Genomic DNA, 16,596 nt, shown 5'->3' on the forward strand with positions numbered 1-16,596 from the left:
CAAACTATGTTCCCCAACTATTAAATAACTTAGACTTTCTAACGACTCGTGATTCTATAAAGGACATTCAGTCCATGCTCCTCTTGGTAGTGATACAGTTCCCATTTTTCACTGATTCAACACAAGCAGATTATCAATATCAATATTGTATTAGTTATGTTTTTCTAATGTTCTCATTTAAAAGTAGAATGTCCATCTTAATTATGAATGTCTTTACTTCTGAAATCCACTGTGTCATGTTTCGTTATTTTTAATAGTCCTTAGTAGTCAAATTTTAAAAATACAGCTTCTTTTCATACTAGTTCCTTTGTAGAAAGGGGGTTTTTTACTATTATAATGTTGTTTTTTCTTCCCTTAGATATGCTGCTTCAGTAAAAGATGGCTCCCAGTATTTTGTTCTTCTCATTATTACAGATGGAGTTATTTCCGATATGGCTCAGACAAAAGAATCCATAGTGAATGTAAGTTTTGCTGAAAGTGTTGAAATTTAAAAGAATTACGTTTCTAGGAATTAATGTTTTAGGCAATAAACTAAATCAGTTAATATTTCAGGCACTAAATTTGTTCCATAAATTAACCATTTTTTACAAACAGCAAAAGTGTATTATGCATAAAGACAAAAAGAAAGCAAAAGTTGAATTTCAGCTTAATTAGATAGTGTTCTGTGAGAAATAATACTCTTCTCTCTAACACTGTATGTTCATATGATTTTCCTCATCTGCTTCTTGCCTCCTCCTTCTTCATGCGCATCCTACTATGCAGTTTTTTGTAGTGAACTGTTCTTTATCTTTCCAGTAATTGCAGACAGCTTTGGTCCCCCCCCTTTTTAAAAACTGCCCCAAACTTTCTGATCCCAAATGGCAAGCATACCAGTCATCTGATTTCCTTCTGAATAGTCCCCTAGAATTTTGAAAATTCTTAATTGTTTCTCAGTTTCTGCATTATTTTCAATATTTTTCTCTTCAAAACTGCTATGCATATAAGTAATATTCAGTATTATGAACAGGTTCCATTTTGCTTTTGCCCCTGGGAAGTGTCAGATGAAAGTACACACAGAAACAACTTCCAGACAGGGTTTGAAAAGATCTGTACCAATAGTTTTCAACATACCGCAGTGGATCTAGTTGATAGTGAAGTGGTGGGTGAAAAGCCTACATTAAAATAATTAAGCATCATGTCAAAATGAGTAGTGTGGCATTAGGTGGCATATTTTTGAAGGCCCACTTTCACTACCTCCTGCAGAGATTCAACACCATTCCAGTTTGTAGGGTGCACATGAAAATATCACTGAAATGTTCTGTCTTTCACTGGAGAGCAAGGTGCCCTCAAGTTCTAGCCAGCAGTGTGTAGACAGTCTGTATGTTAATGAGGACTCTGCCAGCCCACCTGGTAAGCTTTTACACCCAAAGCTATAACTGTTTGAAGGTACCAGTTTACTTCCTCTCCTCTTCCAGCTTCCAATATTAAAATAGGATAAACTGACTCTCACTTTTAAAGGAGATAAACAAGCTTTTAGCTTGGAAGTTCATCCTCTAGTCTAGCCTAGAAGTTTGGAACATAGCTTCTTTTAGATGAGCTTCTTTTAGGTGACAAAAAGGCTCCATGGAGAAAAAAGGGCAGCTCTTGATTTAACTCACCCCTCAATTTGAAGTCCATAAGTAAGAGAACAGCAAGTCCAGTTGGCTGATATCTTGTAAGATTAAGTAATTTGCTACTAAGACATACAGAAAAACCTTGTTTACAGTAATAGTTCATTTCCAGGAATAATAGCTGTTAGTCTGCAACTGTCTGGAAGTACAGCAGATGTGTTGTTAGCTTGGAATGAGTGGAAGTTTGGGAATGTTTGCTGTCTCTTCTTTTTTTGAAGATGCATTCATTTTTCTGCATGCTTCTTGAAGTGTGAGCACAGTATACCATGACAGAACTAATTAAATGCTATTCAATAGCATTTTTTTCAGTCTTAATAATATCCAAAATAATAAAAAGGGCAGTGATGTTCAGTGCAACTTGATATGTTGTCCTGGTTTCGGCAGGGATAGAGTTAATTTCCTTTCTAGTAGCTGGTACAGTGTTTTGGATTTAGGATGAGAACAAAGTTGATAACGCACCGATGTTTTAGTTGTTGCTGAGCAGTGCTTACACTAGCCAAGGACTTTTCAGCTTCCCATGCTCTACCGACTGAGAAGGCTGGAGGTGCACAAGAAGCTGGGAGGGGGCACAGCCAAACTGGCCAAAGGGACATTCCATACCATGTGACGTCATGCTCAGTACATAAACTGGGGAAAGCTGGCCGGGGGGGCCGCTGCTCGGGGACTGGCTGGGCATCGGTCGGCGGGTGGTGAGCAATTGTACTGTGCATCACTTGTTTTGTGTATTATTATTATTATCATATTATTATTATCATTTTATTTCAATTATTAAACTGTTTTTATCTCAACCCACGAGTTTTTCTAACTTGTGCTCTTCCAATTCTCTCCCCCATCCCACCGGGTGGGGAGGAGTGAGCGAGCGGCTGCGTGGTGCTTAGTTGCCGACTGAAATTAAACCACGACATATGTATAAAACTCAGGAAGAGTATATTTCATTTTTTAACACTAATTGTGCTTTTAGTATCTTTCTCATTACATCATATGTGTCAGACATTCTGTTTTACCAAACTGTTTAAAGGTTATGCTGTCATTCAGGAAGTGCCAACACTTAAGTTTATATGCAAAAGTTTAACTCTTTGTCTTTATGCTGTCCTTGCCACTTACTGTTTCATATACATTGTATCACATATACTGTGCCTATGTGAGTAGGAATCTCTTTAAAGGATGTTTTCTTTACAATCAAGCAGTAAGATTCTAGAAAACACCTGAAAAACAGAAGATGTTCTGTTCTAAGAAATGCCTGCATGTCTCAAAAATATTCTGTACTCACTATTATTGACTTATGCAGTACGCTGTAATTCAGTTACACTGTATTTATGGCCCTTAATCACAGAATCACAGACTGGTTGATGTTGGAAGGGACCTCTGGACGTCATCTTGTCCAACCCCCCTGCTCAAGCAGGGCCACCTAGAGCTGTTTGCCCAGGACCATGGCCAGACAGCTTTTACTATTATCTTCAGTAGTGTATTAGTATTTAACTAACAAGAGACTCTTAATTTTTTTACTCTGCTACAAAATTTTAGCTGGAAGATTGAGTATGTAGTAACACTTTGTGATGAATTTGCAGTCAATGTATAGTGTATAGTGGATAACGTATAGTGGTGTAGAACATTAAATAGTGATTTTTTAGAATGGCGTATCTTCATTGTTTTAAATAGAATGTTTATAGTAATTGTAAATCTTCTGCTTAAAGAAAGTTGGTTTTATATGTAGTATTATGACAGATGAAGAATGGGAAATGGTGATATATCTAAAATGAGAATATCTTTTGAATGAGGGAGAAAAACACTTTTTATATTCCAAAAGAAAAATATAACAGTGTGTTCTAAAACCACTTGACTTCAGACTTCAGTGAAGCAGAGTTTAATTTAGCAGAAAGTGTACATCTGTGATTTTTGGCCAGCGAATACTCCTGTTTAAAATGACTGTAGACATTTCATAGTTCATCAGAATATCTCAATAAGGACCGGTTGCCAACCCTGACATTGGGTAGATTTTTTTTTTTCGGTTGTTACCCTCCTCAACAGAGGCAGTTTCAGCTTATTTCTGTGAACTAGCAGATATCTGGTGCTACTGTCAGGGCAGGAGAATCCAATATTTATGATACTGTCTTCGTAATTTTAAAGGCTTTACAGAGAGTTTATTCAGGGAAAGCCAGATATCATCTTTGCCTTGTTTCATTGAATTAAAAAGATTAAGTAAAATAAAAAATCTTAACATAAGCCAGTTTGATATCTTGTTTACTTTGTGGCATGGATGACTGACTTGAATAAAATTTCATTCATAGAAGAAATATAAGATACATATTGCTCAAACAGGTGATTTATTATCTTGAGAAAAAATGGCATGAGATCTGTGTAAAAAATAGTGTCACATGGTTCCAAGCAGCTATGTAATATCAAGAAACGGCAAAGTACATTTAAATAAATGTCAAACTGTCATTAGGTACATATTTGCAATTATTGACAGTTTACAAAAGCTTCTAAGATAAATTTATCATCTTAATTGTCATATTAGTATTAAATCCTAACATAGATTGTTGTGTTTAATTACAATCTTATGAGATTCAAAGACTTTATAAGGAAAAAATAAATTAAAATAATCATCTGCCTTTCTATCTTCATCCAAGATGTTTTGTACCACTTAAGCAGACATTTTACGCCACTCAACTTTTTAGGTGGAAAAAAAAATGTTCTTTAAAACATAACTTCTGCATGTTTTTTATTCAGATTGTCCTCAGATCTCACATATTATTGGCAGAGGTTATGTAATGCGTTAAACTTCTTTTTCTTCTTCTTTTGAAGGCTTCAAAGCTTCCAATGTCAATAATTATAGTGGGGGTAGGACCAGCAGAGTTTGATGGTAAGTGCTCTAGTGTTTTTCCTAGAATTTTTTATATTTGTTTACATTTTAGTAATACATAGCTTTTCAAACAAATATTGTTCTTTAAAAGAGCATGATATGGAACAAGCAGTAAGCACTGTTGACATTTCCAGCTGGATTGATTGATAACCGAGTATGATTACAAGCTACCATGTGGAGCTGTGTAGCCCCACAGGCACTCTGTTCAAGTCACAGAACCACATAGGGACTCAGCATTTACAGAGCTCCAGAAGATGATTGGAAAAAAAAACCCACAATAAAGTAAATATACTCAAATAATGTTGAATTTCTTCAACACGGATATTTAGTTGCCTTGTGAAGTGTCAGTTGACTGGAAATATTGATCATCTGTTCTTACTGCAGTAATAAAATACTGAGAAGAATAAATACATTTGAGGAGGTGATCTGGGTTAAACTGGGTTTCACTAGATAGCAGGAGTGAGCCTTACTGTGTAGCAGCATTGAGAGAATATTACACTAGGAGAGAAATTACCAGGATTGTTGACATATTCTTTCATGCGGTGTTCCGGAACACCACTCTCTACTGCAATAACTAAGCTGCTTCCGTTATTTGGACTAATTTATTAAGTCCCATCATGTATATCACTGCACTATGAAGTATAGACATTCCCTGTATATCTATTCCTCAAAGTCCTACATCCTTTCTTTTTAATTCTAGTACTTCTGGTCAGACAGCATGCCTTTTTCTGTACATAAAATATACTTAGTACTACCACAGATGTATAATGAAAATAGTCACTAATGACCGTACATGTTAATTCTTGTACAAATATTCTAAAAGTATGAAAACAAGAGGAAAAAATAACACAAAAAAAATTTATTGGGGGTTGACTGACTTGTGTTTTTTGGCAAGTGGTATATTAGTGATAATTTTAAGTATCTTATTCCTTGAAGAGATTGTCCAGGTGGACGCTTACACTTCAGGTTATTGTACACCACAAGCAATGAGAAAAGACAGTTTATCTTCATAAATGCATATGAGGGAAACTTGCAAACTTCATTTTTATCCATGAGAATTCCAACTTTAGTCATACGTTACTCACTTTTCTCTCACCCCTCCTTTGCCTTTTCCCTTTCTCCCTGTTTGTCCAGTCCTTGGGTTTGCCCAGGCTCCCCTTAAGTCAGTCAGGACATGTAGATTCTGTATTCTTTTTACTTCTGGAGGTTGTCTTTGCAGAGTTCTTGGGGTGTCATCCCTATGGCTTTTCTTAAGGCAGGATCCTGATTGTACTGCAGGATACAGTTTCCATCTTTGGACCCACACTCCTTCAGTATACTGCCTCAGTGAAATTCACCTATTAGATGTCTGCCAAATCTGTAGTCCCGCCAAATCTGTAGTCCCTCAGTGCCCAAGAGGGCAGAGAAATGACTTTTCCATCTGCAGCAATTCCTTCTGGAAAAAACAACAGATTCCTGTCTGATGTGGATGCTGAAGAAGTGTGTCTGTAGGAGGGTGTATGTTCCACGCACACTGTCTTACAATTCAAATGCCAGTGAAGCCTCAGTTCTGCTGTAGAGAGACTAAGCTACTCCTCTCCAGATATCACTGCCCCCTAGATCTCCCAGCCCCTGGGGGCGACCAGAGGGGTTCTTAAAAGTCTGGAGCTCAGATAGATGGCACATACATTTGGCAGAGCTTTACTTAAGGATGTGAGGATGACTATAACAGGTCAGATCAGGGGTCCGTTTTGCCCAGTATTCTGTATCTGATATGGCCATGGGTGGATATCTAGAGAATGTTAAGAACAGAATAAGCAGATATGATACTTCCCTGAATACTGTTTTTAGATTTGAATTTCCTGAGCAGGATGTGCTTTATGTCTGTTTTGGAAATTTTCAGTGGATCTCTCCTTCAAATACTTGTTCAGTCTCCTGGTTTGAACACATACACATTTTTGCATCAACAGCATCATCTGGCAATGTGCTCTACAGACATACTAATTTTTTCTTTGAACAAACATGCTCTTTTGATTGGCTTGAACTTGGCCCCTGATAGCGTCATTTATGCTTTCTAGTTCTTGCATTGGAAGAATTAGATTTTGAAATGCTGGCTTCAGTGACCTCAGCCCAGTTTGTAAACCCCTGAGAAGCTCAGTGATGCAGGGCTTTGATTTTCATAGCGTATGCTGAAAGAAGGATTGTAGGATTGCAGATCCAATGGCTGAGCAATAATTTGTGATCCCAAGTCCATCCATTTCAACACTGACCAGACGGCAGGTATGCCTTTCTACCTAGAATGGCTTCTGGGTATCTGGATAATTTTAGAGTTTTCCTGGATCCTGCTCAGAAAGATACAAGAAGAGTTACCCAATAAATTTAATATTTTTTTTTACGAACTCCTCATTCCTATGCATTAACAGTCATTACTTTTCCAATATGAATGTGAGTTATTACCTCTCTGTGCTGTATCCTATGATATCTTCTGTAAGAATAATTGCTGAAGATGAATTCTTCTCCACCTATGAAAGTATAAATATAGCCTTACCAAAACAGATATACTTGCTGGTTTGAGAGCTGGAAGGATAAGGACTGTTTTGTGGTCTGTTTTGTTCTGAAGATGACAATAAAGGCAAAAAGTATGTATTGTCAGCATGAAAAAGTACAAAATAACTACAAAGCATGATGTATTTTATGGCGCAAATGGTCCTAAAGAGTTACCTAAATAACAACTGTTGGTTTTGTTGCCCTAAAGTGTAAATTGACTGAAGTTTTTCTCAGTAAGATTGCTTTTGTTGTGTAGCTGAACTCATAGATGAATTCATTTTGTTTCTTCTTTTTTTTTTTTAAGCTATGGAAGAACTGGATGGTGATGTAGTGAGGATTTCTTCAAGAGGAAAGTTTGCAGAAAGAGACATTGTGCAGGTGGGAGAGAAAATTTACTCTAGTAGTTAGATTTTACTGATCCTGTTTGTTTTGAATTCTTGTTTCTATCTATATTCTTGCCTTTAATTTTACCTTAGCACTGACATACTTTATCTTGGGGTGTTCATAACAAACTCAGAAACTCTCTATGATACCTATAAGCCTTTATATAACACATAGCAGTGGATCTGCATTCATTAGGCAATGACCCCTAACTGGCAGCACACTGATATAAAGTCTTAGGGTTCTACAGCCATGGGAGAAGAGTTAGTTGCCTCTGTACTACAATCTCGCTATGATTCCATAAAGAAAAACTGCAACTTTTGTGGAAGTCAGCAATACCTAGATTTCTGACAAGTACATTTGAGATGCGTAGGGTATTTTTCCTTGCCAGTCCAGAAGACCATGAGTGTCTCCCAGTTCCTATGTTGTGTCTGCCACATACGACCATGCAGGTGTCTCATGCTTTAAGGAACCTCACATGATAGCTGGAACAGGTTACTCGGAGAGGTGGTGGATGCTCCATCCCTGGAAACATTCAAGGTCAGGTTGGACAGGGCTCTGAGCAACCTGATCTACTTGTCCCTGCTTATTGCAGGGGGGTTGGACTAGGTGACCTTTAAAGGTCCCTTCCAACCCAAACCTTTCTATGATTCTATGATCTGTGTTTACGTGACTGAACCAAGCCCTAAGAGTGCTACTCTCATCTGCATTCCCCAGATGGCTCCATTTCTCTGTCAAAGTCCTCTGGTTCTGTTCCTGCTCTCTACAGTCGTTCAGTCAGCCCAGTAGTTGTCATTCAAACCTATGCAACCACTGACAGGGTGGTATAGCAGTTTTACAAGCACATACACACCCACCATAATCCCCCTTCCCCTCAGAGCTGCAGATCTCTAGAACTCCACAGGTTGTCCAAACTACATACTTCATCCATGCTCCAGGCACCCCATCTTGTCTCCTGATTTACCTACCCCCTGGACAGACTTTATTTCGTAATTATTTTCTTGATCAAATAAAATTAACTAGCTATGCATTTTTTATTTTCATGGGATACTAAGGTGGAACCAAACAAAGAGAAAGACATTTGATGGCTCAACACACTAATCCCTGCTTGCTAAAATAAAGTATTAAAGAAGTGTGCTGGTGTTGACATTTGAAAAGCAGCAAACTACTGAAAAATTGGATCAACCTGATGACTGTGGAAAGAATGATATCTGTCTAAAGCTAAATCTTTTATGGAAGGCATATTTTTCTGGAAGTGTCTGAATACATTTATGAAATAGAATATTTCAGTTGGAAGGGACCTACAACGGACATCTAGTCCAACTGCCTGACCAATTCAGGGCTGACAAAAAGTTAAAGCATGTTATTAAGGGCATTGTCCAAATGCCTCTTAAACACTGACAGGCATCCTTAGGTTCAAACCTTACCTTAGATCTGCCATTTCTTCTTCTCCCTTTATTCCTCCTATTTGTCAAAATAAATAGTCTTCACTTATTTTTGCTCTTGCTTATACTTCTCTCCAAGCCAGGTTGGATTTCTATTTTATTATTGCTTAGTAGGATATATACATATTTTGAATAACTGAGCCATATGAATAGCTCATATTGCAGGTGATAATGTTTTAATAATAATTAAGGTCAGGTTGCAGCTGATGAACTTTGGAATGTGTATATTTGTTTTCATTTATATATGCAGGAACTGAAACTTTTCAAAGTGTTTAATGTTGCAAATACTGGTATGTGAATAAGGATTTGATAACTGCTGGTGGATACAATATCTCAATCCAAGGAAGTGTTCAAAACAAGTATATGACACCTGATTTTATAGTTCTTTTTGTTTAGAATACAAAATAAACAAGTCTGCATAATTATATGGAAATTAAGATGATCAGATCTTTTTTCCCAGTCTTAAAGCTTCTCAGTGCAATTAATACTACATTAAAATTCCCCCTCTATGTTTTTCCTAAACGGGGATCAGAAATGAGAATAAGATGACAGCAATTAAATTACCTTCATAATCTGTATGCATATACATTAAAGAAAGTCATAGATTCCTGAATTACTTTTTCTAATCACTGAAAAAGAGACTTTTTTCATTTCTGCAACATACAGAGAAAACTGATGGGAGAGTGACGTATCAAAACTCTTACAAGAGTAAGACATCCTGGCTGCTTTAGTCAGTGTTGTCAAAAAGGTAATTGTAAAAGTAGGGATGAGGAGAAGCTGGAGAGCTGAACAGGAGGCAAGAAATAATGTTTCTCATTTTGTCAAAGCCTTTATAATGTTCCTTGGTAGTCCATATTGGGGTAGAGAGAGGCTGTCTGTAATCTGTTATGCTATATATGTCAGTGCTGTTCAACAGAGCAATGTGTGGAGATCTGCCTCCAGATCTGGAAGTGTTTCTGTACCCCAGACTGGTATTGCTGCAAAGCCCTGTGCCATGTCAGATTTTTTAAAGCTAATTCAGATATCTCTGGCATGCATTGCACTTACGTGTAAATGCATTTAAATATACGCAATGTAATTATACATAATTTCTCCAAACAACAGCAGCTCCAAAAGTTGCTGTTTTTACATTCAAAGAGCATAAATGGATAGAGTTCTTCAAATGTTATAAACAAGATTTGTGAAAATGCTTTGCATCAGAAATATTCTAATTTCTGCTGAGAAATAAAAAATAATATACAATGAATACCATTTGTATTTCTTCAGAATTCATTGCATGTCAGAAATGTAATAAAACATTTAATTACTATTAACATATTTCAGTCAGAACTTTGTCCCAAGCCATATTGAATTACCTGAAGACAGTATTATTTTGTGCTCTTTTTCTGTCTAAATACTAACAAATACATTATAGGCTAGCTAAATAAATAAAAAGGGATAATGTCAAACCCTTTAGGTTTGGTATGACCTTTATTTTATATCTGGCAGGATAAAACTGATTTGCTTTTATAAAATTAACTATTCAAATATAAAAAGTTTATCTTTTTTGTGCATTAGGTTAGTTAAAATTAGCTAGTGAAATTAACTGTTAATTTTAAGTCAGTATTGTGAAATATTGTAATTAAATTAGTAAAGGAAAAATTTGCCTGCTAACAGTGAGTCACTGTATCTATTATATTTACTACTGACTGCAATTCATGTAAAGACATGACCTTCATTATTCCCTCCTTGCTAGTGTAGATACGTATTGTAGGGACTCTGTATTACATGTGTACCGATTCTTTCTCAGTTTATTTCATGTCTGCTCCTTTGTTATCCTCTGTTTAAGAAGTTTTCGGAAAATACTTACTCATAGTAATGTACCTATTGTTTCTCTTGAAAATGTTGTATATTAGCCTTTTAAATTAAACTCTCAAACTATAGAAGAAGCACTTTACCTTCCATCAGTTTCCCTTTGGTTTCTCTTACATCTTTCATTCTATTCCTCTGCCACCTCTGCTTCTTCTACAGGTTAGCTCTAGACCTTGCTGTCATTGCCAGCTGTCCTTGTATATCTGTATGTATGATTATCTGTCCATAGTTCCTCCAGCTCCTCTGACATCTATATACCGTAAGGAGAGGGGAGGGAGTACTAATTTAGGCCATCTATATTGTATAATTGCATTTCAACAATTACACTGTTGAAATAGCTTCCCTTTGCTGCAGAACAGTGGTCTGAGTTTTCATGTCTACAGACTAATGGGTAAGGTGATCTCTTGGGATGGGACTCCTTTTGTTCTTTAACTCAGACTGCATATGCTTTTTACATAAGACTGACATTGCATTAGAAAATGAATAACCACACGAGGAGGAAATGAACAACAAGCTTATCCCTTCCCAGCTGAATGTGTAGACCAGCAGGCTACAGAGATACTTGTTTTGTTTTGTTGTTCTTCTAACTTCATGGTTCTGGGGACAGTCAGATGTATTCTTACAGAAAAGTTGATGGAGTTTAAGAAGGAACAACCGCTTGAAACAGGGCAGTGCTGGGCTGGCTTCTGAAAACTGCTAGACCTTTTTTTATGAAATAGAGGAGTCAGTACTAGTAAATGTCATAGTATGTGCTTGTCTCCTGTATTGAAGAGTTACTGAGTAAACACAGAAATAGTTAAGACAGCTAATTATGGCACTGCAGATACCTTGCTTCCTAGCTTAATACCCTAAAATCGGGTTCCTTTTTGCCTGTTGTTCTCCTGCCCTTATGCCCGATACATTCTTGGATGCAACACAAGGAAGAGCTAAAGGATGCTCCTACCTGGAATAAAGGCTACTCTCATTGAATAGTCTTGCTGACTACTTTTGTAGTCTTCGTGACTATGGCAACCTGCACTAGCTGGCTTTGCTTGAGCAGCAAGGTTGGGCTAAAGGATCCCTAGAGGTCACTTCTAGCTTCAACAATTCTGAGACTAGGTCATCATCTTCTAAGAAACTGCAGACCTACTGCTTCTTGGGGAAATGCCCTAATCAGTACCTTTTTACACTTAATTTTGTGACAGGTTTCAGTTTAATTCAACATAGTTCAAATACCTAGGCTTGAAGCCTTTTTTCTGGCAATTTGAGATCCTTTTCAGGAGAGTTATGCAAAGAGTCATCTCTTACTTGAATTCTAAACACCTTTTAGTAGGAGATTGATGCCTAGATAAGTTTCATAAGTCCAGGGTGAGAAGTGCTTTCCAAAGTTGTTGTTGTAAAAATGATTTAATTGAGTTCAAGTTCTTTATTGCTAAAATGTTGTCTTTGGTTTTGGTTGGGGTTTTGTTTGTTTTTTTTTTTTTCCCCAAGAGTTTTTTTTTTATTGTTTAATAAATTTAGTAGATTTCTTTTGTTTATTTCTGTCTTTTCTGGAAAACTCTCAAGATCTCAGAAATACAGTGTAGGCTAAACTCTCACTGTAATTGAGTGTTCCCCTAAATCTTGAAAACGTCAATGCTTTTTAGAAAATGGAATTTAATCTGTAGCCTTGGATGCTGTGCATCCAAGAAAGCAAAATTTATCTGGTTGGTACAATGGACAAAAGAGTCTTCAGATTTTAGAGTTCAGCCAGGAGATGAGAGATCTGTGGGTCTGACTGCTCCATCAGTTCTAGTTTTATCCTGGAGTACAACAGTTAACAATTAAATCTTCCCTGTTTTGTGAGGGGGTCGGGGGGGAAGGGAGGCACCATTAGGCTTTGAATTCCAGCATAGCATAGCCTAGCATATCAGTACCAGAAGTAGCTTTGGACGTTGAATCCCAATTTTGAAAAGTCACCCAGCTGTTGCCCTGAGATAGGCTCCAAAATCTGAGCAAGAAGCAGAATTTCAAATCAGCCTTCCCTTTGGTGTAACTTATTAGCTAGCTTAACTCACTACATCTCTGCATGCTCTCTGTTGTGAATAAAAATCAAGGAGCCTAGATTGTTTCTTTTTTCTATATCAGTAGCACAAGCGTCTCATTAATTAGTATGAAATCCAAGCCAGAGCTGAGTATCTAACTTCTTAGGTGTTGCAGATCTGGGTATCACATAACAAGTTCTTACTTGAATCCAACCCTTTTTGCTTAGATTCTTTATGCATTTGTTAGTATCATATAAAAAGTGTTCAGGTGGTTCATAGTTCTACTAGGTATAATGGTCAAGAATATAAAGTCAGCCTTTCTGTTTTGTTCACTTCAGATGGCAAAAATTCTATTCACAGACTGCCAGAGCTGAGGTAGTCTGGTAGGAGAGCCCCACGAGCAGGGGGAAATGTAAGCTAAGAATAGCTTTCTGAGACAGAATTACCTTCTTGTATGAAAAGGGTTGAGAGAGAAACCAAATATATCAATGAAACATGTAATTAGCAATCTGAGCTAGCCATGGCTTATGTGAAGTACTTCACCCAAGTGAAAGCATGACAGTGTTTCCATTAGAAGACGAATTTTTAAAAATTGAGATACAATGTGTGTATATAAAATATATAATATAAAATACAAAATACTTATATGTATATATAAAATGTGTAAGGTAGCATATTCACGTACTCTAACTCCCTAGATAAAACTTTCTTATTTTTATGTTGTAAGATGTATTCTGTGTCTGCATAATGACCTCTGTGAATGTCTCTCTTGTTTTGTAGTTTGTGCCATTCCGAGATTACATTGACAGAAGTGGAAACCACGTGTTAAGCATGGCAAGACTTGCTAAAGATGTTTTAGCTGAGATCCCAGAGCAGTTTCTGTCCTACATGAGAGTCAGAGGAATAAAGCCATCACCTGCACCACCACCCTATACACCCCCGATTCATGTGTTGCAGACTCAGATATGACTGCTCCAAAGTGCTTAGCATTTATCACAAGTCAAGAGTCCCTGGATGCAGCAGTAGCTTCTGGTAACTTTTTGGAGCTAGAAAAATTCTCTTCACATACCAAAATTCTCCTATGGTTGCATGAGCAACTGGAAAGCTTCTAAATGCTAGGAGCAAAATGTTGATGTTCTCTCTGAGTCGTCGTCTTTTTTTTTTTTTTCCTGACAAAAAACCCTACTTTTTTGATGTATTTATTGGAGGGGAAAGCACAAGTCAGGATTTCAACTCAGAAGATATTGTCCTCTCTGAATACTGTGTGTATATAAATGTATAGGAATGCTATTACTCTGTATCAATGTTTACATGTTACTATTTTTAAATTTCAGTACTTTTATAACTATTCTTAAGAAGAAAAGTTTGGAATATTGACTCACATGTCTTCTAGCGTGCAATAGTTTGTCACAAGATAACAAGAGAAGCAATATCTCTTTGAATGTTTGTCCAGACAAATACAAATGAAAGCTAAGAAAAGGACAAATATATGTGTTTTCCAATACCTGAATTGCTTCAATCAGTGCTCAGTAATCCATTCATCTCACAGTTTGAGAATAAACTCCTAAAATGTGAATAACATAATTGCACGACTTACGACTAACTCGAAACTTTGAGGGGGAGGTATGTGTATTTTTTCAGATTCTCCAATTTCTAAGTTTATCTAAGTTTACAGTTTTTTAAACTAGTTACTGAAGCAAATTAGAAGAGTTACTTGCTATAAGTAATTAAAGTACATTACCTCAAATCAGAACTAGCAGAGTATTGTATAGTTGACTCACTGAGCTCATTGAATCTTATCATGCATTCCTTAAAGCACTGGAAATTTTGCATCAGAAAAGTCTTTTGGAGTGATTTCAGCAGATGTTTTATAATGGACCGTTTTAAACTTAACTTAAAATTTTAACTTTTTTTGTCTAGATTGCCCATTCAAAGGGATGCTGGCTCTTAATATTTGGGTTTAATATTGTCATTTAATCACATTTCCATTCAGGGTGCATGAATGATAATGTTAATTAACTAGTTTAAAAATTGCACAACCATGTTGCTTTGTGCACAATTTTGTGTACGGAACTACCCAAAAATTTTATTATATGCCTGTTCATATATAATTATAAAATGGTTTTGCATGTACAGTTTTTACAAAATACACGGTTTTGTGAGTTTGTGTCAGATACATTTTATTTAGAACTAATGGCCTTAAATTTCACAAAACTCCTGAAATGATTGTGAATTGCCTTCAAATACTGTTAAAACTGAACATTTTAATTTTTTTCTGTCACAGTTGTAACTGTCTTGTAATGTAACTTTTTTTCTTTGCATATAACCTGTTTACTACTTCTGTTTCTTACTACTGTATGTTGTAATGTACAGTATAAACCTAAGGTGCGTTTTTTAAGCATGAGAAGTTTTTTGCCAGAAAGCATATCTTCAATATTAATGGCATATAACTATGTAAATGCAGAATCTTCCATTTTTAAATATATTTAACTTCCTTTAACTATCTCACATGGGAAATTACTTTTTCCGGATAATTATTCTGTTAGTAAAAAAAAAAAAAGTTTTTTTTGTAAAAATAAATCTTGTTTTATTTTTATTTCAAAACAGTTTTTACATAAATATGGACTTAAATTTTCTCACCAAAATATGTATTAGTGGATTGATGTTGCATGAATGAAATTTGATACCTGGCAACTACAAATTTTGATGAAAGTGCATCATAAAGAATGAGTTTAAATCTACTGAATGGTGGTGGTGTTCTCCTTCTATCTTCTGCATTTATTTTTCGTACTTACAGTGTTGGCACTTTAGAAATAACTGAACTGATATTTTATTTCTGTTGTTTCATTTGGTTATACAAATCTTCATGCTGACATTTGTATTGGTTCCCAGTGGCCCATGTATTTAACAGGTTTTCATTCTAAGGCCAAAACTACAAACTTCTTTTATTCAGTTTAGAGTCATTTATTAGCTCTCATTTAACCAGCACCTTTTATTAATCCAAAGATGAGTCTCACAACTAATTTAACAACTCATTTAACAAGTGAAGGAACTTTTAAAGATAGGTTTTACTTAATCAAAATTATTTTTTCTATCCAGCCTAAGTACCAGCCTATTCTATTCTGCACTGCTGTTTTTTCTTCTGTCTGGTATTGGATTCTAACTCTAACATATTTAATGGAAAGAAATAGATGTGATCAGTGGACTAAGTATTCTAGTGGGAAAAGGAGACTGTTTCCAGACTTGTGACATTCCCTATCTGTTTGACATCTTGAGTCTGTAATGCGTATGAGAATCATGATGTAGACTCACCTAGTAGCCTCGGTCATTCCAGTATTAGAGATGAGAGTTAATGGTCAGAACTTGAATTTCTCCAAAATATCCTATGCAGCCATTTTTACTTCTGGCTTTATTCTTAAGAATAATGGAACACAAAACTCATATTCCTTCCCAAGAAATGCTAGCTGCTACCAAAACTTGGTAATTCTCTGTGACTGAAGAGTAGCAGAGAGTATTTATGTTTAAGAAAGGTAAAATGTGACATGTTAGGTGACAAATGAGTTGCCCTGAAAGGGAAACTGCTGGCTTTGACAAAAGCTCTCATCCTTTGGTATCCATCTTGGAACAGATGTTTTCTTTGTAATATGTGCAGAAAATGCTGTGGCAGGGTGCAAACTGTACAAATGTTCCTACAATGAGGAAGGACACTGTCTCATGGAGGATGTAATCTGAGTGACTATTTTAGGTTTCATTCTGACTAGTGAGGAATTGTTTGCTAATCTGGAAGAAGAAACTGGTTTGATCTTAGTTACAAAATAGAATTTTGTAATTTTAGGCAAAGATGGCAACCTATACAATAGAATTTACATGGACTTCAA

The 16,596-nt window shown here is 36.2% G+C and overlaps 1 protein-coding gene across 2 annotated transcripts in view; it reads left to right on the plus strand.

Moving 5' to 3' along the window:
• The window catches only part of CPNE8 (copine 8), a 117,781-nt gene extending 102,328 nt beyond the window's left edge, over positions 1-15,453 (plus strand). For both annotated transcript variants that reach the window (XM_076328923.1, XM_076328926.1), the window contains 4 exons: positions 359-461; positions 4,455-4,512; positions 7,343-7,416; positions 13,499-15,453. In XM_076328923.1, the coding sequence (XP_076185038.1) occupies positions 359-461; positions 4,455-4,512; positions 7,343-7,416; positions 13,499-13,687 (424 nt within the window). In that variant the 3' untranslated portion in view covers positions 13,688-15,453. The remainder of the gene's footprint in view (positions 1-358; positions 462-4,454; positions 4,513-7,342; positions 7,417-13,498) is intronic.
• The last annotated feature ends 1,143 nt before the right edge of the window (positions 15,454-16,596 follow it).

Source organism: Aptenodytes patagonicus, chromosome 1 (assembly GCF_965638725.1).
Source record: "Aptenodytes patagonicus chromosome 1, bAptPat1.pri.cur, whole genome shotgun sequence".
NCBI lineage: Eukaryota > Metazoa > Chordata > Aves > Sphenisciformes > Spheniscidae > Aptenodytes > Aptenodytes patagonicus.